Source organism: Mus caroli, chromosome 10 (genome assembly GCF_900094665.2).
Source record: "Mus caroli chromosome 10, CAROLI_EIJ_v1.1, whole genome shotgun sequence".
NCBI classification, from domain to species: Eukaryota; Metazoa; Chordata; class Mammalia; order Rodentia; family Muridae; genus Mus; species Mus caroli.
Window position 1 is genome coordinate 7,714,331 of NC_034579.1, and position 21,349 is coordinate 7,735,679.

Here is a 21,349-nt window from a genome sequence, read left to right on the forward strand (position 1 = left end):
ATCCTGCCAATCTATGAGCATGGGAAATCTTTCCATCTTCTGAGATCTTCAATTTCTTTCTTCAGAGACTTGAAGTTCTTATCATACAGATCTTTCACTTCTTTAGTTAGAGTCAAGCCAAGGTATTTTATATTATTTGTGACTCTTGTGAAGGGTGTTGTTTTCCTAATTTCTTTCTCAGCCTGTTTATCCTTTGTGTAGAGAAAGGCTGATTTGTTTGAGTCAACTTTATATCCAGCTACTGCACTGAAGATGTTTAGCAGGTTTAGGAGTTTTCTGGTGGAATTTTTAGGGTCACTTATATATACTATCATACCATCTGCAAATAGTGATATTTTGACTTCTTCCTTTCCAACTTGTATCCCCTTGATCTCCTTTTGTTGTCTCATTGTTTTAGCAAGGACTTCAAGTACTATATTGAATAGGTAGGGAGAAAGTGGACAACAGCCTTGTCTAGTGCCTGATTTTAGTGGGATTGCCTCAAGTTTCTCTCCATTTCATTTGATGTTGAGTACTGGTTTGCTGTAGATTGCTCTTATTAGGTTTAGGTATGGGCCTTGGATTCCTGATCTTTCCAAGACTTTTATTATGTATGGGTATTGGATTTTGTCAAATGCTTTCTCAGCATCTAACAAGATGATCATGTGGTTTTTGTCTTTGAGTTTGTTTATATAATGGATTACGTTGATGGATTTCTGTATATTGAACCTTCCCTGCATCCCTGAAATGAAGCCTACTTGATCATGATGGATGATCGTTTTGATGTGTTCTTGGATTCCGTTTGTGAGACTTTTGTTGAGTATTTTTGCATCGCTATTCATAAGGGAAATTGGTCTGAAATTTTCTATCTTTGTTGGGTCTTTATGTGGTTTAGATAGAGTACCTGTGGCTTCATAGAATGAATTGGGTAGAGTACCTTCTGTTTCTATGTTGTGGAATAGTTTGAGGAGAATTTGAATTAGGTCTTCTTTGAAGGTCTGATAGAACTCTGCACTAAACCCATCTGGTCCTGGGAGACTATTAATGACTGCTTCTATTTCTTTAGGGGATATAGGACTGTTTAGATCATTAACCTGATCCTGATTTAACTTTGGTACCTGGTATCTGTCTAGAAACATGTCCATTTCATCCAGGTTTTCCAGTTTTTTTGAGTATAGCCTTTTGTAGAAGGATCTGATGGTGTTTTGTATTTCTTCAGGATCTGTTGTTATGTCTCCCTTTTCATTTCTGATTTTGTTAATTAGGATGCTGTCCCTGTGTCCTCTAGTGAGTCTGGCTAAGGGTTTATCTATCTTGTTGATTTTCTCAAAGAACCAGCGCCTCTTTTCGTTGATTCTTTGAATAGTTCCTCTTGTTTCCACTTGGTTGATTTCACCCCTGAGTTTGATTATTTCCTGCCCTCTACTCCTCTTGGGTGAAATTGCTTCCTTTTGTTCTAGAGCTTTTAGGTGTGTTGTCAAGCTGCTAGTGTGTGCTCTCTTTAGTTTCTTTTTGGAGACACTCAGAACTATGAGATTTCCTCTTAGGACTGCCTTCATTGTTTGCCATAAGTTTGGGTATGTTGTGGCTTCATTTTCATTAAACTCTAAAAAGTCTTTCATTTCTTTCTTTCTTTCTAACTTGACCAAGTTATTGAGTAGAGTATTGTTCAGCTTCCATGTGAATGTTGGCTTTCTATTATTTATGTTGTTATTGAAGATCAGCCTTAGTCCGTGGTGATCTGATAGGATGCATGGGATAATTTCAATATTTTTGTATCTGTTGAGGCCTGTTTTATGACCAATTTTATGGTCAATTTTGGAGAGGGTACCATGAGATGCTGAGAAGAAGGTATATCCTTTTGTTTTAGGATAAAATGTTCTGTAGATATCTGTTAAATCCGTTTGTTTCATACCTACTGTTAGTTTCACTGTGTCTCTGTCTAGTTTCTGTTTTCAGGATCTGTCCATTGATGAGATTGGGGTGTTAAAGTCTCCCACTATTATTGTGTGAGTTGCAATGTATGGTTTGAGCTTTACTAAAGTTTCTTTAATGAATGTGGGTGCCCTTGCATTTGGAACATTAGACATTCAGAACTGAGAGTTCATCTTGGAAGATTTTACCTTTGATGAGTATGAAGTTCCCCTCCTTGTCTTTTTTGATAACTTTGTGTTTGAAGTCGATTTTATTCGATATTAGAATAGCTACTCCATCTTGTTTCTTGGGACCATTTGCTTGGAACATTGTTTTCCAGACGTTTACTCTGAGGTAGTATCTGTCTTTTTTCCTGAGGTGAGTTTCCTCTATGCAGCAAAATGTTGGGTCACTGTTTATGTAGTCAGTCTGCTATTCTATGTCTTTTTATTGTAGAATTGAGTCCATTGATATTAAGAGATATTGAAGAAAAGTAATTGTTGCTTCCTGTCATTTGTGTTGTTAGAGTTAGGATTCTGTTCTTGTGGCTCTTTTAGGTTTGTTGAAGGATTACTTTCTTGCTCTTTCTAGGGTGTAGTTTTCCCCCCTTGTGTTGGTGTTTTCCCTTTATTATCCTTTGAAGGGCTGGATTCGTGGAAAGATATTGTGTGAATTTGGTTTTGTCATGGAATACTTGGATTCTCTGTCTATGGTAATTGAGTGTTTTGCTGGTTATAGTAGCCTGGGCTGGCATTTGTGTTCTCTTAGGGTCTGTATAACATCTGTCCAGGATCTTCTGGCTTTCATTGTTTCTGGTGAGAAGTCTAGTGTAAATCTAATAGGTCTTCCTGTATATGTTACTTGACCTTTTCCCCTTACTGCTTTTAATTTTCTGTCTTTATTTAGTGCATTTGTTGTTCTGATTATTATGTGTCGGGAGGAATTTCTTTTCTGGTCCAGTCTATTTGTGTTGGGTCCGGCCTGCGGCTCTCATTTCTGGGTTCGAGCCTGGAAGGCATCTTGGAACTGAAAGAAAAGAGGGAGCCTAGGCGGGTTGAGAAATAATGGAACCAAGATATGCTATTCTGCTCAAGGTTCAAATGTTTAATGGTGGACACGCTTTATAAAGGAGGGGGGAAAGTCCATTCCCGCCAATCATTCTTGTAGCCTGGAACCAGCTGCAGGTGATGATGTGCAGGAGCTGAGCTCTGTGTCTACCCAAGCGCAAACATTTCTCAATCTGAGCACTCTGCCAGAGTCCTGGCCCAAAGATTATCCCTATTTTGAAGTATCTTTAAAGACCTGTTTTCCTGGGTTCACTCCTGCCACATGTTGTTTAGAATGACTTCAACTCTGAGTTACCAATTTTAAGCTAACTTTCTATTACAAGCAAAGGGCTGCCTGCCCCTTTAAGAGCTGCATTTGCAATCAGCTCCCAACAGGGCTTTTCCAGTCACACTAGCACTTCTCTAAATTTTCACATAGCTCTAAACACATACACAAAACACACAAAACAGAAACCAACAAATCCAGACACATGCAACCCTTTCTCGTCCTCCACAAGCAGACAAGAGAATTAGAAGGGTAAGCTTCCATTTCATAAACAAAACTTGGTCCCTCTGACCAATCTCGATCTCTGGAGACTGCCAGACGTCTCTGGCTCTCCCTACTCCCCAGGGCATCCCCTGGGGAGGTAGCGGTCTTCCTAGCACATCTGCTGACCACAGTCCTCCTGTCCTTACAGCCCAAAGGGACAGCTGCAAATACCAAGCACACGTTTCAGAAAACCCCATCGTCTATAAACACCAGAGAAACCAAACTCAGGCGAATCTAAACTCAGACTAAGCCATGTTTCAGAGACACGGGACGAAACACAGACAACAAACCAACACAACACGCACATGTTCATTTTAGGAAACATAAGACAGACATTCAGAACAAAGACACCGGCTGGCATGCACACAAGAGGGGATTCCCCGATTTTCTCTCTGTCCCTGGGAGAGTTTCAAAAATCCACTTTCCTCCCGCCTGATGCAGTTTCCAACTCCGGACATCTGCCTGATTATTAAATCCCTTTTATTAAACCCTTTTATTTCTCTCGCCCAAAAAGCCGCTTCTGGAAGCTTCGGCCGACTGCCTGCCTGTTGAGTTCCTAGTTCCTGATAACTCACTGCTGAACCTAAGTGAATCTAGCTGAAAGACCCACAACGTGAGGACTCCCCCACGTTCTGACTCAGGAGAGGCGACACCCCAAATCACACAAGAAACGGTCTTGCTGCAACTGCAAGAGGATTTTTATTCAAGNTAAGGGGGTATTTAAAGGAAGAAACCACAACTCAAGGAGGTGGGGAGGGCGTTGTTGGAAAATACCAAAAATACCAGTTAAGAGTCACAAGGAAGTGCAAAGTCACAAGTGTCAGGTTATCTCTCAAGACAGGTTCTAAGAGCCCCTAACAATCTAAGAGCCCCTAACAATAGCACATTTGCATTGCAGGTTCTGGTAATGGTCAGGGTGGGTCAGGGTGACTTTCTTTGAATGAACACTCTTTGAACCCAGGAAGCGGGTAGGTGGAGGAATGTCGCTATCTGTTTTATGACCAGCACCTGGAGCACTAAGCCACAAAGACCACACTCCCAAGCCTGGGCCTAAAAGCCTCGATTTTTTTTTTTTTACTTTGCTATACTTCTTCACAGCGTGCAGTTTTAGTGCTGTTCCAGCTTAGCCCGCACCAACCTTCTCCAGTAGGAATTTTCTTTAATTCTTTTCTTCTTCCATGGAGCCCCAAACCAGCAGTGCTTCTTCCAAATGTCCTCTGCCTTTCCCAGGTTTCTTGTTGGTTCGCTAAATTGTTGGGACCGGCCAGTGGCTCACATGTCTGGGTTTGAGCCTGGAAGGCATCTTGGAACTGAAAGAAAAGAGCGAGCCTAGGCGGGTTGAGAAATAATGGAACCAAGACATGCTATTCTGCTCAAGGTTCAAATGTTTAATGGTGGACACACTTTATAAAGGAGGGGGGAAAGTCCATTCCTGCCAATTCATTCTTGGAGCCTGGAACCAGCTGCAGGTGATGTCGCACAGGATAGGGCATAGTCTCCGGAATACCTCCAGGGGACCTCTCAGCAGGTAGCAGTGTTTTGAAGAGGAACAGTGACAATGGCTCAACAATAGAGTGATCTAGGGAGGAAGGCTCCACCCTAGGTAATCTCCTTAGTGGCAGAAAGGTCAAGTTCTGGCCCAGCCTGCTTCAGGCTTGTGGGAGGCTACATATTCGGAGTTCTGTAGGCCTCTTGTCTGTTGATGGGCATCTCTTTCTTTAGGTTAGGGAAGTTTTCTTCTATAATTTTGTTGAAGATATTTACTGGCCCTTTTAAGTTGAAAATCTTCATTCTCATCTATATCTCTTATCCTTAGGTTTGGTCTTCTCTTTGTGTCCTGGATTTCGTGGATTTTTTGAGTTAGGATCTTTTTGCATTTTCTTTGATTGATTGCTGTGTCCGTGTTTTCTATGGAATCTTCTGCACCTGTGATTCTCTCTTCCATCTCTTGTATTCTGTTGCTGATGGTTCCTGATTTCTTTTCTAGAATTTCTATCTCTAGAGTTGTCTCCCTTTGAGTTTTCTTCATTGTTTCTACTTCTATTTTTAGATCTTGAATAGTTTTGTTCAGTTCCATCACTGTTTGGTTGTGTTTTCCTGTAATTCTTTAAGGGATTTTTGTGTTTCCTGTTTAAGGACTTCTACCTGTTTAGCAGTGTTCTCCTGTGTTTCTTTAAGTGAGTTATTAAGGCCCTTCTTAAAATCCTCTACCAGACTCATGAAATATGATTTTAAATCTGAATCTTGTTTTTGCATATGTTGGGGTATCCAGGACTTGCTGTTGTGGGAGTACTGGGTTCTGATGATGCCAAGTGTTCTTTGTTTCTGTTAGTAAGATTCTTATGTTTGTCTTTCACCATCTGATAATCTCTGGTGTTAGATGTTCTAGCTGTGTCTTGCTGGAGTTTTTTCCTCCTGTGATTCTGTTAGCCTCTGTCAGCATTCCTAGGAGTCCAACTCTCTCCTGAGTTCCAGTGGTCAGAGCACTCTCTGCAGGCAAGCTCTCCTCTTGCAGGGAAGGTGCACAGAGGTCTGGAGTTCAGCTCTGCCTCCTGGCTGAGGATGAAGCCCAAAAGGGCCCTGTCTAAGAAGCTCTGTTGCTTTTGAGGCCCTCGTGCTCTCCTGCTCAGACTGGTCTCTGAGTTATCAGGGATACAAGATGGCTTTCTCACCTTTGAGTCATGGGGTCAGAGCCCTCTCTGGTTGCTGACTCTCCTCCTCAGTGATCCTAAGATCCTGGGTGTGCTAGGGCGCCTGCAGCATGGAGAGTTCTCTGGGGACCTTGGGAAGGTCTGCGGAGTTCATGCCCAAGGTGGCCTGGGGCTCGCACTGACCAGAACGAACCCCAGCCACTCCAGACATTTCTTTATTCATATTAATAACAAGGTGAAGCAGCTTCCTCTGCTCCCAGAGGCCAAATAATGACACAGCTGTTTCTTGACCTAAAGTGCTAATATTTGCAAGAAGCAACTTTTATTTATTTTTCTGGTATTTTTCCCCAAGAAGAAAATTATATAGGTTTTTATCACACACACACACACACACACACACACACACACACACACACACACACAGGAGCAGAGGCAGGAGAATCTCAAAAGTTTGTGGCCAGTCTGATTTCCACAGTGAGACCTTGTTTCTAAACTTTGTCATCTCACAATCAAGGTTTTCTCTTTGTTTGATCTTGAGATCAACTTACACACGCTAAAAAGAGGAGACTGAAATTTTGTTTTTGTTTTTCTCTGTAGTCCCTTTAGGCAAGGGAAAGTATTTTGTGTGTTTGATGAACGCTGGTTTTTTTGTGTATGGAGTGGAGGGTCTCTAAAGAACATTATTCATATGTATTATTCCCACTTTATAATCAGAGGCCCATAAGGACTAAATGTTGGGGTGCTTGATTGAGGGTTACAGGTAAATCTTGGATCATCCAACTTCACTGAGGCTGGAGGTTCAAGCTAGACAACTCTTTCTTCCTTTGTGACTTAGTAAAAGTGATTTCAGATCTCTGGGAAGACGACAGGACAATGTCGGGTGTCATTTTCCTCCCTCCTAGGTCCAGTGTGGGTCCCAGCCTCTCGCGAGCCCCGAATGCCCTCTTCCTGCGGCTGCAGCTCCGGGGCGCCTGGGAACCCAGATCCCACGGCCGCGTGACCGGGCCACAAACGCGCGGCGCCGCACGTCTCCGCGCGGCCCCGGAGCTCGCGCCGCCGCCGCTGCCGCTCGCCAGGCTCCCAGGACTCGGGCCACCGCCATGCTTTTCCGCTTCGGCGTGGTGGTGCCGCCCGCGGTGGCCGGCGCTCGGCAGGAGCTGCTGCTCGCGGGCTCGCGGCCCGAGTTGGGGCGCTGGGAGCCGCGCGGCGCCGTGCGTCTCAGGCCCGCGGGTACCGCGGCGGGTGCCGCTGCGCTGGCGCTGCAGGAGCCCGGCCTGTGGCTCGCCGAGGTGGAGCTGGAGGCGTACGAGGAGGCCGGCGGGGCGGAGCCGGGCCGCGTTGACACGTTCTGGTACAAGTTCCTGCAGCGCGAGCCTGGAGGCGAGCTGCACTGGGAAGGTACTGCGCTCCGGGGCCCGAGGCCCGCACCCCGCAGCTCCCCGTGCACCCCGGCCGCGGCCTCGGGGGCGCGCAGCCCGCAGCTCGCGCGCTCCCGCAGCTCCCCGTGCACTTAACTGTTGGCTACCGCTCGCCCACCATCTTGACCCTACCCGGTTGCACGGCGATGCCCTGGTCCGGATCAAGACCCAGCCCCGAAGGTCTCCTGCCTTAGGCCTCTCTCTAATTCACTCCGAAGTGGCCCACCCTAGACTACAAAGGGCCACTTGTTGGAGGGAATTTTCCCTAGATTTTTGAGACTGAATCGTGGGAAATAGCAAGCTCCTCCCCCAAAGTCAGCTCACCGCGATAGAACATTTGAGACATGACTTGATTTCTTAAAATATGTAAAGAGTAATATTGGTTGTAAAGAAATAATAAAAGTAAATAGCCACTTGTGATAGCACAAATCTGTTATCTCAGTGCTTGGGAGGTTGAGGCAGGAGGATTGCTGGGAGTTCCCAGCCAGCCAAGGCTACAAAGTGAGAACTTGTTCCACAAAAATATTATAATAAGAATATATGAGTGAAAGCAGCATTTCCAGCATACAACACCTAAACATATTGCCTGCATGCATGTGTGTGTGTAACTGTTTGAACAAATATTGTACAATATATAATTTTGAATATTTATTTTTTCTTTAACAATATTAATATAGCACAGACTTATTTGCATACAGGTGTGTTTTATCTTTTAGGTGAAAAAAATACTGTGCAGCTGTTACTGTGCATTAAGGTTCCTTTTGGTTTTCGAGATTCTTGGATTGGAATCCAAGTGCGGTTTTCTTTCTTAGCATTTGGAAATGTTTCTGTACAATGGATTTGAACAAGCCAAAATGTCACCACTTTACATTTCAGTAATGAATGTGTTGAAAAATCGGTAGCAGTGTGTCCACCGACCACGCTGGGTGGATCGAGACAGCCTTTTCTGTGAAGGCAATGGGCGTGGTGGCAAACTGAACGTGTGTGAGGGAATGAATGCTTCTTAAGAAATTCATATGGGCAGACAACCAGGCCATTAGCCAGTTCTTGTGGAAAACAAGAATGCAGAAAAACAAAAAAACGAAACCCAAGAAAAGCGCGTGGTTTACTGGGATCTGTTTATTCCCTTTGCTGGTCTTTTTGGCCACTCCTGGGTTTGATGGTCAGCTAGCACTTCATTATGTCAGATGTGAGAGCTGCCTGCCTTTGGCTGGCCTTCCTTTGCAGTGCATTTCTACTAATGTCACTGTGTCCTTTTCCACAGTAAAATTACATCTGATAATTTTAATAACGATGCGTGGTGTACTAGAGCACCCATTTCCAGGTCTCCTCCCTTATCAGCGTTTCTAATACCCCCAAAGTGCTGATGGTTGGGTTGCTATTTCTTAATGCATTCACTTTAACTTGTCTGTTTTCAATTTTTCTGCAAGTTACCACATACATTATCTGTAGTTTGCAATAAAGAGTATCTATTGACACCTACTGGAAATGCATAAAATTAGCAACTGTACATGCTATAAAATATAAAGAATTTAGTCCATTATCCCTGCTGGCTTTAATACCCTTATTTTAAATTATAGATGTGATATTGACTTTTATAGAGTTTATTTTATCCTATTAGAGACATTTCTTTTTTAAAAAGATTTCTAAAATAATACACATACCTCACTTATTCTCTGTACTCTGACTTGTTTTCTGAGTTAAGTTTCATGTGTTCATGTTCTGTTTTCTCAGTTATCAGGACCTTCTTGTAGATGGGTAGGTTGGTTCTGAGGATTGGAAATTAACAAGGAGATGCTGTCTTTAAGAGCATGGATAACTGTGTGGGAGGGGCTAAACTGCCTAACTCAGGAATATGGTTTGTTAGACCAGGGCAGATTGATGTGAGGCAATGTATGTACAGGTAGCCTGTAGCTGGTAGCATCCCTCCTTCCTCAGCCTCCGGAGTGCTGTGAAAGATGTGAACCACTGTGCTTGGTACTTTTGCTATTGTCATTGCAAACTAAGACCTTGTACTCGCAGTCAAAAAAAAAAAAGGAGGCCTGGTATGGTGATGTATGTCTTAAAGCCCAGCACTCAAGAGTTCAAAAGCCAGCCTGGTGTACAAAGTGAGTTCCAGGATATCCAAAGCTACATAGAGACCCCATCTCAAAAACACCAAATTACTAAGTAAATAAAAGGGGGAAAATGAATTTCCAGAAGCAGAATCTGTCTCTGGATGAGTAAAGTCTCATTTCTTCACTATACTATAATACTAGCATTTTTACATAGGAGTATGCAGCCAGTCCCCAGCAACCCTGAGCCAAAGAGGTTGGTTTCCTCATTAGCACAGACTAGAAAACCAGAACACAGTGGAGGTTCTTAGACTCTGCTGAGGAAGGTGGACAGAAGAAGAGGAAGAATTAAAAAGTAGAGGCTTAAGGAAACTGAGGTAGAGCTGGAGAGATGCCTCAGTGGTTAAGAACACTGGCTGCTTGCTCTTTCAGAGGTCCTGGGTTCAATTCCCAGCAACCACATGGTGGCTCACAACCATCTGTAATGGGATCCGATGCCCTCTTCTGGTGTGTCTGAAGACAGCTACTGTGTACTCATATAAATGAAATAAATCTTTAAAAAAAAAGGAAAAAATGTATATAATATAATATAGTATTAAAATATATTATAATTATATTATATCATACATGTTAATAAATCAATAATGCATTATAGTAAATATATTAACATTCATAATCATCAATCATTACATTATATATTATTATATTACATATAATATAATAAAATATATAATATATTATATTATATAATTATACATTATATATGATATATTATATAATTATATATTATATTATATATTATATGTTATATTATACATTATTATATAATATATTATACAATATTCTAGTTCCTATATCATGTGTAATATAATATATATGATATATAACATTATAATATATATATAAAATCTGACTTATTACTATACCATTAATTATATATAACATCATGATATATTATGTATATAATTATGTTATATATAAAATATACATGTTATATATTATAATATATAATCTGTATAATATATATAAAAATATATTATACATTATATATAAAACATATATATAAGAATATATACAAAACTACATATATTATACCTATTATATATAACATTACCATCATGAGATGTGATTTTAAATCCGTATCTTGCTTTTCTGGTGTGTTGGGGTATCCAGGACTTGCTATAGTGGGAGCACTGGGTTCTGATGTTGTCAAATAGCCTTGGTTTCTGTTGCTTATGGTCTTGTGCTTGTCTCTCATGATCTGGTTATCTCTAGTGCTATCTGCCCTTGTTGTCTCTGACTAGAGTCTGTCCTTCCTGTGATCCTGGTTGTGTCAGAACTCCTCAGAATCCAGCTGTCTCTGTAATCCTGTGATTCAAGGATCCTGTGATCCTGAGATCCTGGGTGTGTCAGAGCTCCTGGGAGTCAAGCTGCCTCTGAGATTCTGAAATCCAAGTTGACCAAGCTCCTGAGATCCTGTTGTGTCTTGGCTTGGCTCCTGGGTGCCAAGCTTTCTCTGGGTGTTGTAGGAATGGGTCTGTGAGCCAGAGCCCTGGGTTTGCTCCAGGCACAGGTAGGTGTAAGCTGGATGGAACTCGTGCCTCTGGCTGTGCAGGGGTTTATGTTTCTCTGGTTCCTGTGAGGGTCCCAGTCACTCTGGGTATTGGAAAAGATGTTGTGGTCTCAACTGTGATCTTGAGTGTGTCAGAACTCCAGTGATCCTGGGTGTGTCTGATCTCCTGGGAGTCCAGCTTCTTCTGTGATCCTGTGTGTGTCAGAGTACCCGTGATCCTGTGATCCTCAGAGTTTCAGAGCACCTGGGAGTCAGGCTCCCTCTGGGTATTGTAGGAGTGGCTGTAGATCCAGAGCCCCAGGTCTGCTCCGGGTGCAGGTTCAAACTGGAAGAAGGATCAGAGGGGACTTTCTATGGCACTGAGTTTGGTAATCTGGATTCTCTGTTTCTCCTGGCCATGTGCTCATAGTCCATCTCCCCTTATGTCGGCTTCTTCTCTGTCCGTTCTTCTGCAACTTAATTCCAAATTTCTTCTTAAGTTTTTCAACAGAGCAATGATACTAGCCCTTGAGATTTCCTGGTTCAGCACAGGGTTTGATGACTGTAGTTTTGCTTAGTCTTTGCTTGAGATTTCTGTTGTAGTTCTTGCTACTGGGAAGCTCCTTGCCCACAGCCAGCTCTGGGAAGACTTTTAACAACAAGTGCTCAGCTTGTCACTGTGCTTTGGATTCCCTTTCACCTTTCTTTGAGCAATGTAATCATCTGGGTTGTTGTATTCTCAAATAGCTTCCTAGAAGTGGCAGTTAGGGCAACATGTGAGCCCCCAAGTTCTGGATTACCCATTTCCTAGATCCTCCTCATCTCCAAGGCATTGTGGGCATTGCCGCAGGATCTTTTAGCATCAAGTTTGAATGCATTTTCGAATGTCAAAGTCAGCACTTTCTTTTTCTTTTCCTCTATCTTTCCTTGTTCCTTTTTTCCTTTTCTTTTCCTTTTGGTGGAAGCAGTTTGCGTTGTCTTCCTTTGAAGCTTCAATTATTTAAAAAAAATATTGTGCCAGGATGTGTGTTTTGTGTTGTTGGACAATTGTTTTCCTTAATCCCAAGAATTATTTTCTTCAACCCACTGAAGTATTTCTTTGAGTATTTTATTCTCTGTTTTTATTTTACCTCTGAAATGGGATAGCCATATACCTTCTGTATGTTAGATATATTTCTGTTTATGAGTTCCCCACATGAGTTTGTAAAAAGTCAGCTATTTTATAATTTTGTCCGTGCACTGAAAGTTTTACTTCTGGTATTTTTACTTTATTTTATTTTAATTTATTTTATTTTATGTGAATGGGTATTTTCCTGGCACATGCATTTGTGCACCAAGTGTGTGCAGTGTCTTCCAGGCCAGAAGAGGGCATTAAAGATGATTGTGAGCTGCCATTTGTGCGTCCTGGGAAGTGGATGTTGGACGTCTGGAAGAGCAGCCAGTGAGTTCTTAACCACTGAGCCATTTCTCTGGTCCCAACAGGCATTTTTTAAAAATTTCCCACATTTTTCTGTTATTTTATGATGTCTTTATTTTTTTCAGAGCTGCTTGTTGTTAACACTTGGCTGTATTAATCTGAAACTTCCAAAAGATTTTAAATAGAGTTGGTCAAAGCTTGTTTTCTCTTGCATTAGTTTAACCCTATTTGTAATTAATTTTTTTCCTATATGTCTTTATTTATGCTGTAGATTTTCCTCATGTATGTGGTAATCCTTGATGGCTGCTCTGAATGAAGGATATAGCGGTAGCTCTGCATCTTGAGGTTGGTTTTGTTTATCCAAACCATCTTTTGAAGAGGTGGATAATGGGCTGCAACCATGGTCCAAAACAGTATGTTAGGATGGCGAGTGACGGTAAGAGACTTGAGGGGATTTTGTCCAAAGCCTCCAGTTCACTGACCATTGGGTAATTTTACAGATGTTTCTGAAAAAAATTCTAAAGATATGGGTAACAATTATCATTATGAGAAGGATAGAGACCAGCGGGCCAAGGAGAGGTTAAATACCAGGGCTCTAGAGTAGACATACTGAGGATCCTGTCTCTGCTGGAGTTGGTCCATGGAGGTCGAGATTTATAAGCCAATTTATGTGAGTTTTTTATTTTTTAATCCTCTCTTCCTCTTGGGCAGACTGATTTACTTATGACCACCATATATTTTATTGAAGAAGAGTCAAGTGCTGCACTTTTTGGCAGCAGCAAGTTCAGAGCCCTTCAGTTGTATAGGACCACTGAAGCTAGGAAGGTGAGTTGGTCTTGAAGGAGTGGTAGGGCCAAGGTTGACTGTTGGATGGTTTCTGCCAACTGGGTAGAGATCTACTGACATAAATATAAACTATGACACCCCCCAGCGCCCTTCCCCCCCTCCCTGCTCTGCAGCCAGATCTCTATCAGCTACTGAGGTTGCCAAACCTATCCCACTCATGACTGGGAAAGTCACAGTCCACTGGATTCTGTGTGTGATTTGGAGCAGAATGTAGACTTCCGCACTGATGTGTAGGGCGATCTGAAGAAGCCTGCAGGAGCAAATGGAGTTCCTTCGTGATGTAGAGGGTGAGTTAGGGATTGGTTATTACTATGGAATACAAAGGTGGCTCTTCTTCACTCAAGACTCTAAAACTATCTTATTTAAAATATAAAGTACAAAAACATAAGCCTCCACAAAATGTACAACATTGTAACTCTGCCAGACTTCCAGACAAAATTCAATGGAGTATTCAATCCATCATCTTTCCCAGACCAGTCCGAAGTTCTTAGATATGAATAACTTCCCGACATTGTATCATCAGGAAAAACATCCAGTTGTATACCTTAGTACTGAAACTGAGTTTTTAAAAAAAGACCTAGGAAAGGAATAGGGGAATCTCTCGAGAGCACAGCGCAGCAGTATATGTTAGGGAGTGAGCAGGTAGAGAATCTGTCAGTTCTGTTCCTGGCAAGTGTTTACTTCAAAGGAATCGTTATTTAGGCCGAGGCTAATATGTATTCAAGAATGTAAACTTCTTTTCCTTTGGATTATCGGAAGACAAACTCTTAAAGTAGATGACTAAAACTATAGCCAAATCTGTCCCAGTGCTACATAAAAGGCAATGGAATCTAGACAAACCAGCAAGTTATAAACTAAGGTTTATTTGAAAGGAAGGGGATAGATGGATGAAGGGAATTTTATTATATACTCGCATATTCACAAAGTAGAACATTTTATATTTAAACTCCTTTTTTATTTATAGTATCTGCTCAACTACATCTACTTTGGACCTTACTAGAATTACGTTTTACCCACTCATTCTAAACATTGAGAAAAAGAAATGTACTTTTTAATTTAAACAAAAGTCAAACCCAATCCACTCTTAGTCCAGGCTTTCAGGTGTGTAGGGACTACAATCAGGTCTAGAGAGCAATAGATGAGTCTTACCACACAATGCTAATATTTCATCTTTGGTCTAGCCATCTAGAAGGTCACCATCCAATATTAAACAATTATTAAACAATTAATTAAACAATTATTAAACAATTAATCTACTGAACAGCAGCAATAATGACATTTGTCTCTTTAAAAGGAAAATCAACTTTTAAAGTTTGTGCAGATGAAACACTAAAAATATTTTATCTATCAAAACATCCCTGTGGGTCTCACCTCCACAAGACTGACATAATTTAATTACTTAATATAAAATAGGAAAGTAGGCTCAGTTTGTATCTAAAAGAATGCTGAACTGGAGGGTATTGTCCTCAGAGAGTAGGAGAAGAAGGAAAATTCTGGAGGAATGGATGAAGGCAGTGGAAAGGCTTAGTTTAGCCAATATCCTTGCCCAATAAAGGGGTTGGGCAGCTAGGTATGAAGAAGAAGACATGAACCATCAGATGGCTGCAGAGGGAACAGTGAAGGGGTCATCAGCACCCCTGAGGTCTGAGAAATGTGTTTGTCAGAGTAAGCAGGAAGTATGGCTCAAGTGACACCCATATTAATTAATAATGACAGAGACTTTTTCTCTGTCTGTACAGTTTCTCTATCTGTGCTTCTGTGGTGACCTTGATGGCCTTGTTAGAGGCTGAGGTCCTAGGGCAGTGTTGGTCTTCAGTCTCTAGGCCAAGAAGATCTAAGAGGGTTTCCTGGGGGGAGGAGCTTGGGGTAGTGACCTTCCTTGAGAAGATAAAGAGGGTCAGGTGACTCCTCACTGTCTCACCTATGCACAGTTCAGACAAGGTCCCGGTGGCAGGCAGAGGATGAAGACACTTCTTTCCCCAGTGGCCAGTGTTGTGGCTACACTTGAAGCAAGTTCCAAGTGGGGTCCATGGGTGACCCATATTCTTCAGAGGTAGTCTCAGGGCTGCTGCTGAAAGCTGGTATTTTTCACAGGGGGCCTTTTATGGTGTTTTCCTGTTCCTCCTGCCCATTAAAGACTTTAAATGCCATTGCCAACACTTTTCTCTGAGGGATTTGAGGGCCATCATTTAAGCTTTTAACCTCCCCCCCCCAACTAATTATTTTCCTAAGCAAGAATTGGATCCAAGTTGCATATATGCATGCTTTAGCACGTTAAGATTACTTGTACATAGATTTTTTTTAAACTATAAATTTTTTTTTTTTTTTTTTTTTTTTGGTTTTTTTCGAGACAGGGTTTCTCTGTGTAGCTCTGGCTGTCCTGGAACTCACTTTGTAGACCAGACTGGCCTCGAACTCAGAAATCCGCCTGTCTCTGCCTCCCGAGTGCTGGGATTAAAGGCGTGCGCCACCACGCCCGGCTAAATTTTTTTTTTGTTACAAGGTTTAAAATAACTTTTGGTGTGTGTGTGTGTGTGTAGGAGGGCGGGGGGATTTTACCTCAGTGTTTTTCCAGATCCTAAGACAGGGTAAGTTTGTTTGGGCAAAAGCTTTAAAGGTATATGTGGCTGTGATTTTAGTAAATAAAATCAAGAAAAAGGAAGAACATTAAGAAAACCAAGCATCTGTAATCATACTTAAATTTTTATTTATTATAAAAATGTAAATACCATGAGGTAAACAACAGTAGCCCTTATTGGAAATAGTTTCCTTCTTAGCTGTTCTCAGACATAATATATCTTTTTCCTGGGATGTTCTATTGCCCTCCTTCTCCCTTGTACAGAATCAGGAGACAAGCCTGACCAAGGACAGAGGCATTAGTGGAAATTTTTAGGTAAACATGCTTGGGTCTAAAGTGGGTAGGCCAAATTCCGTCTTCAGAGCTAGCTTTTTAGTAGAATAAAACAGCATGCGACTTTTTTTTTTTTTTTAAATAATTAGAAAAGACATTTGAAACTCTGTTTGACTGGCTCCAATGATCCACATACCCATAACCACTTTTCAGGTATCTGTAGGTGGAGTTAGACAAAAGGGAAAGCTTAACAAATATCCTTCTCTCTTATGAAGACACACAAGGGAGGTGCCTGGGGATTGTCCTGGGGAGGCACCTACAGGGAAGCCTAGTCCTCTATCTCAAAGTCTACAGGAGCTGGACTGAGGGCTCTATGTTCTGATTGGGTAGGCAAGGAGACTTAGCCTTGCCTGGAGAATCTGATGGGCGTGGTAGGAGAGGCAGAGGAGGAAGGGATGGAGCAGAGAGAGTGGAGTGCTTCGATATAAGGCATTTCTGGATCACTTACCCATGTGATGGCAAGGTTCTTAAGATCTCTGAGAATTTGCAGGTTGAATGTGTGGTATCTCCAAATCCATATGGGGAAAGAGACTTAAGGAAACAGGCAAGAGGAGTTGAAGTTTTGGATGAGTTTTGAGTGGGAAGAGTTAGATAACCATCTCTTGTGCTCTTAGAGAGAGCGAAGTAGTAAAGAAATCCCAGGATTCGAGTAAAGACAAGGTTTTCTCTACACATATAAGGGTCAGGAACAGAACATGACCAGGTGGGCCCTGGGAGGGAGATCAGCATGAGAGAGAAAGAACAAGAGAAGAGAGGGGACAGAGGAGAGAGTAGAGAAGGGGGAAAGGAGATGGGATGAGTCGGCAGAGGTTAAGTGCCATTGGACAGACTCTTGAACCAGAGGGCATCCCAAGTGGATCCTGGTTTATCAAGAGAATGTCCAGATCATGAGGGATTGGTTTCCTGACCAAGTGATGGGTGCCCAAGAGGTTGTAGGGAAACTTCCTGGCATTCCAGTGTGACTTTACAGAGAGAGGAAAAGTTGAGCAGGCAGCTCCAAGAGAGGAACAATGAAAACGACAGACAGAAAGTCTGGAGTTGCATACGGGTAAATGACAGCAGTCTGCAGGGATGAATGGGGTTAGGCACCAAATATAAACATGGGCAGTGAAAACCATTAAGTAATATACTTCTGAGGGGAAAAAGCAGTTTATTGCTGGAACAAACAGCTGGGCTATCTCTCTAGAGTAGGGGACAGCAGCCCAACTGTGGGGAGCAAGAAGGTTTTATAGTATTTCTACAGATAAGGGCAGAAGCTTCCCCTACCAGAAAACTTTTCCTTTTAAGGTAAAACAGAGGACTTAGCCTGGTCACATGAGTGTGTGTGTGTGTGTGTGTGTGTGTGTGTGTGTGTGTGAAGTCATCAGGACAGTTTCATGACTGACAGATGTTCTTTTGCCTGTGAAGGGTCGAGGAATGTGGAAGCTGTTACCCAACAAACAGAGCCTCCAAGTCACAAGATTTCTGAGCCATGTGTTTAGGTTTCTGATTCCTAAGGGAGGCCTGTCTGGGCTAAGCTCAGGTGTCCATTTTAGGGATTTGGCAGCTGTGCCACCATCTTAGCTCCTGATTTGTGACCTAACAGTAGTCTGCTTGTTACTGAGCAGAGTTCCTGTTTATGTGCTGGGCCTCAGATGCCTCAGTGTGCTGGGGTAGATCTCCACACCTCACTCACACTAGGATCTGTCCCAGGAAACCTTTCCCTGCTACATTTACAGAGCGCTCGTTTCCTGATGACCATTTGCTGGGGTAGAGGACTGCGGGCATGGAAGCTTTCCTCCAGAGATTTTTCCAGGCTGGTGCGGGCTTCATTGTTAGGTTTGCCATTTTTCCGTTTGCCAAGAAGTCTTCCTTAACATCTTTTTGAAAAGATTTATTTTTATGTATATGTTTGTGCCTGCACGAGATTATATATACTATCAAGAGCGTCAAGGGTGTCGCTCATCACTGCTGGGAAGGCATGAGGGCAGGAACTGAAAGAACCCGATGACGTCAGTCAGGTGTTGGGGTCCATCCTTGACACAGGATCGGAGTTCTCAACTGGAAGCAGGGATATCTGGAAGGCGCATAATAAATATACACAGACTACTTTTTTGGGTACAAACTGACAGGCAAATTTTTAAGGCTTGAAGTTTCCATCTCTTCTCTCTCATTCTCTGCTCTCCTCTCTGGCTCGTTTGCTCGCCCACAATTTGAGGCTGCACACACTGCATTCTCCTGCGCACTCTGCTCTTCTGTGTGCTTTTCTTTCTTCGAAATTCCACATTCCTACACACCTCTTTCGCTCTCACACACACTCTTTACACACATCTCATACGCACCTCATGCACTCTCCTTTCACTCACACATACGCTCTTCATACACACCTTACATTCTCTCTTCACTCTTTACAAGCTCTTCTCATGCTCTCTACATCCACCTCACATATGTCTCACTCGCTCTTCACACACTCCTCGCTCTCTAGCCTTTCTTTTACCCAAGTCTTTTATTGATACACCAAAAGCAGATAGGAAAAAAGACATTGTATAATCATTGCCAAATCAAATTCAGAGGAATACCCACATCCCACAAAGAGCTAAGAATTAGAATTGTTCTCCAAAGTTTAAGCTTTCCCTATTCCCAGGCCTATAACCAAACTAATAATAATTGCAAACTNATCATTATTTAAACTTTAACACTTGACTCATTATACTTCAGAGCTCAGAGCTCTGAGGCCAGCTACTTGCATTTTCTTGTGAAGCTCTAATGATAAATGACCTGGGCAAAGCTGCCAGGCAGTGGCCAGAAAGAATCAAGTTAACCCTTAACTCAACAGTTCTGCTAGCTTTCTGCTTCTGCACATTGCACACAGTTAATCTCCTAGGAGTCCCAGTGGTTTGACTTAGTTTTACTAATATAAGATTTTACACATTCTATACTTGCTTATCTCTTAAATGTTGTGCAAAACTTATTTCATAACTTCAATAGTTTTTTCCTTTCTTGGGGTTCCAATGTTGGCTCTATTTCATTTTCTAATAATATTTTCAAACTTTCTTCCCAAGTTAAGCTTTAATCTGTAACTACCTTGGTGCAGTTATTACATTGTTTCCAAGATGAGAACACACAGCATGTACCTGGGCCATTAGGACTGTGCTGTGCTGTGCCCATGCCTCAATTTTTAATTGTTTAAGAATCATTACATCAAGGAAAATCTAGTTTCACAGAATTCACCAGAGCAGAAGGAGGAAGAAATAAGAAAGTCAGATATAATAGAATAATTATGCACATCAAGGCCAACTGAAAAGCAGTCATGCACAAATGAAATCTATACAGCAGTTTGTCTAGAGCTAAGGTTAGGAGAAATGGGAACAACTGTTGTTACAGAGAGCTGGCACAGGCTACTGAGATGTCTCCATCCTGGCCTACTGCAGGCAGTCCCTGTCATTGTATGCTGTCCCCAGCAGTCAGGAAGCAGAGGGAAGAATGTTGGGGTTTAAATTTCTCCCTTTTATGAAATGTAGAATGATGCTGCCCACATTTATGTTTGGTTTTCCCACATGAACTAACCCAATCTAGAAATTCCTATGCAGCTATGTTTGTCTGTGCAGAGGTGTGTCTCCTAGGTAATTCTAGAGTTTGTCAAGTTGACAGTCAAAATTAACCACTGCAGGTTATATTGTATTGGACTCTGCAACTGTAAGCACTGGGAACTTACAATGTAAATTAGCCTAAAATTCTATTAATTTACATAGCCAGCTGAAAGAAGCTTGCACACAGCCTTTCCCTCCTCAGTTCTTCTCAATACCACCTTGTGTTTACTTTCTCCAGACTCTGCCTCACTTTCTGGATCTAACTGATTTCACCAAGTTCATGTGCCTATGTTTAAAGGAAAGAAAAACTAAATGTCAAATGAGAAGTCTAACTGCAATTGCTTGGGTTTCCCCATAAGATGGCTGTCAGAGCTCTGCTCTAATCACCAGAGCTATGTCCTGTGAAATTTAAAGAAGACAGAAATATGGGAAAGTTAGTCTTTGGAGTTTCCTTTATCAAGAGAGCTAAAGGATTAGTATACTGTCTTCCCTCCCAGCTGCTTCATTTATGTTTAGAATTGGCCAGCGTTGTCATGCTTGGCTATCTCTATTGGTTTTCTCTTGATGTAGTAATAATCCGACCAAGAGCAACTTAAGGAAGATAATGTTTATTATCCCTTGTGAATTCAGAGGGATAGAGTCCTTCATTGTGGGGAAGGCACAGCAAAGCAGAAGTAGCAGGAAGCTGGTGGGTCACATTTTATTGACACAGAGGATGTAAAGAGAAAGAACCAGAAGTGAGGTAAGGCTATAAACTCTTAAGGTGGGTCCTGTGATGTACTTCCTCCAGTATGACCGTGCATCTCAAAGGTTCCATAACCACAGACTGCTGACTGGGGACCAAATGTTTGAATACACGACTTTCTAGGGGACATTTCTCCTTAGACCACCATGTTTCCCCTATAGAATTTGACTCAACACTCTGCTGCCCACATGAAGAAAATTGTGATTTTGGATACCAAGAAGAGTTGGGGGAGTAGGTTCTATGTAGATAACTAAAACAGCGTCTACTACATTTTAAAACCAAAGAGAAGTACAATTTTTGTGTAACGTGGGTCTTCCTACCACACTGTGAGCTTCACTGGGGCAGGGGTTATGTGTTTTGCTTTTCATTTGCATCTTGCTATTTTAGCTGCTGCATAGCCGCTGCTCGGTGGTCATGGGATGGGTGAACAGGGCACAAAGTGGAAGAGATGGATGTTATTATCAGGTGTCTACCAGGTGGTCTCACCTCAGTGACTTCCTCCTTGCTTCTCATTAAATCACCCTTGGTCCTCAGGCCAACACTGAGGCAGGCATTCATTTCTTTATCATACACCCAAGAAGGCAGCACTCTGCCATCAGTCACAGGCAGTGGCATTGCCCCTGAGATCCTGGATTTTTCAGCTCTAGATGTTTTATTCTGTTTTTTTTTTTTTTTTTTTTTTTTTTTTTTTTTTTTT

The 21,349-nt window shown here is 42.0% G+C and overlaps 1 protein-coding gene across 1 annotated transcript in view; it reads left to right on the forward strand.

The window, feature by feature from the left end:
* The first annotated feature begins 7,179 nt into the window (after positions 1-7,179).
* Positions 7,180-21,349, forward strand: part of Epm2a (EPM2A glucan phosphatase, laforin) — a 105,899-nt gene continuing 91,729 nt past the window's right edge. Inside the window, exon 1 of the mRNA XM_021174675.2 lies at positions 7,180-7,538. Coding sequence (XP_021030334.1) covers positions 7,241-7,538 — 298 coding nt within the window. The 5' untranslated portion in view covers positions 7,180-7,240. The remainder of the gene's footprint in view (positions 7,539-21,349) is intronic.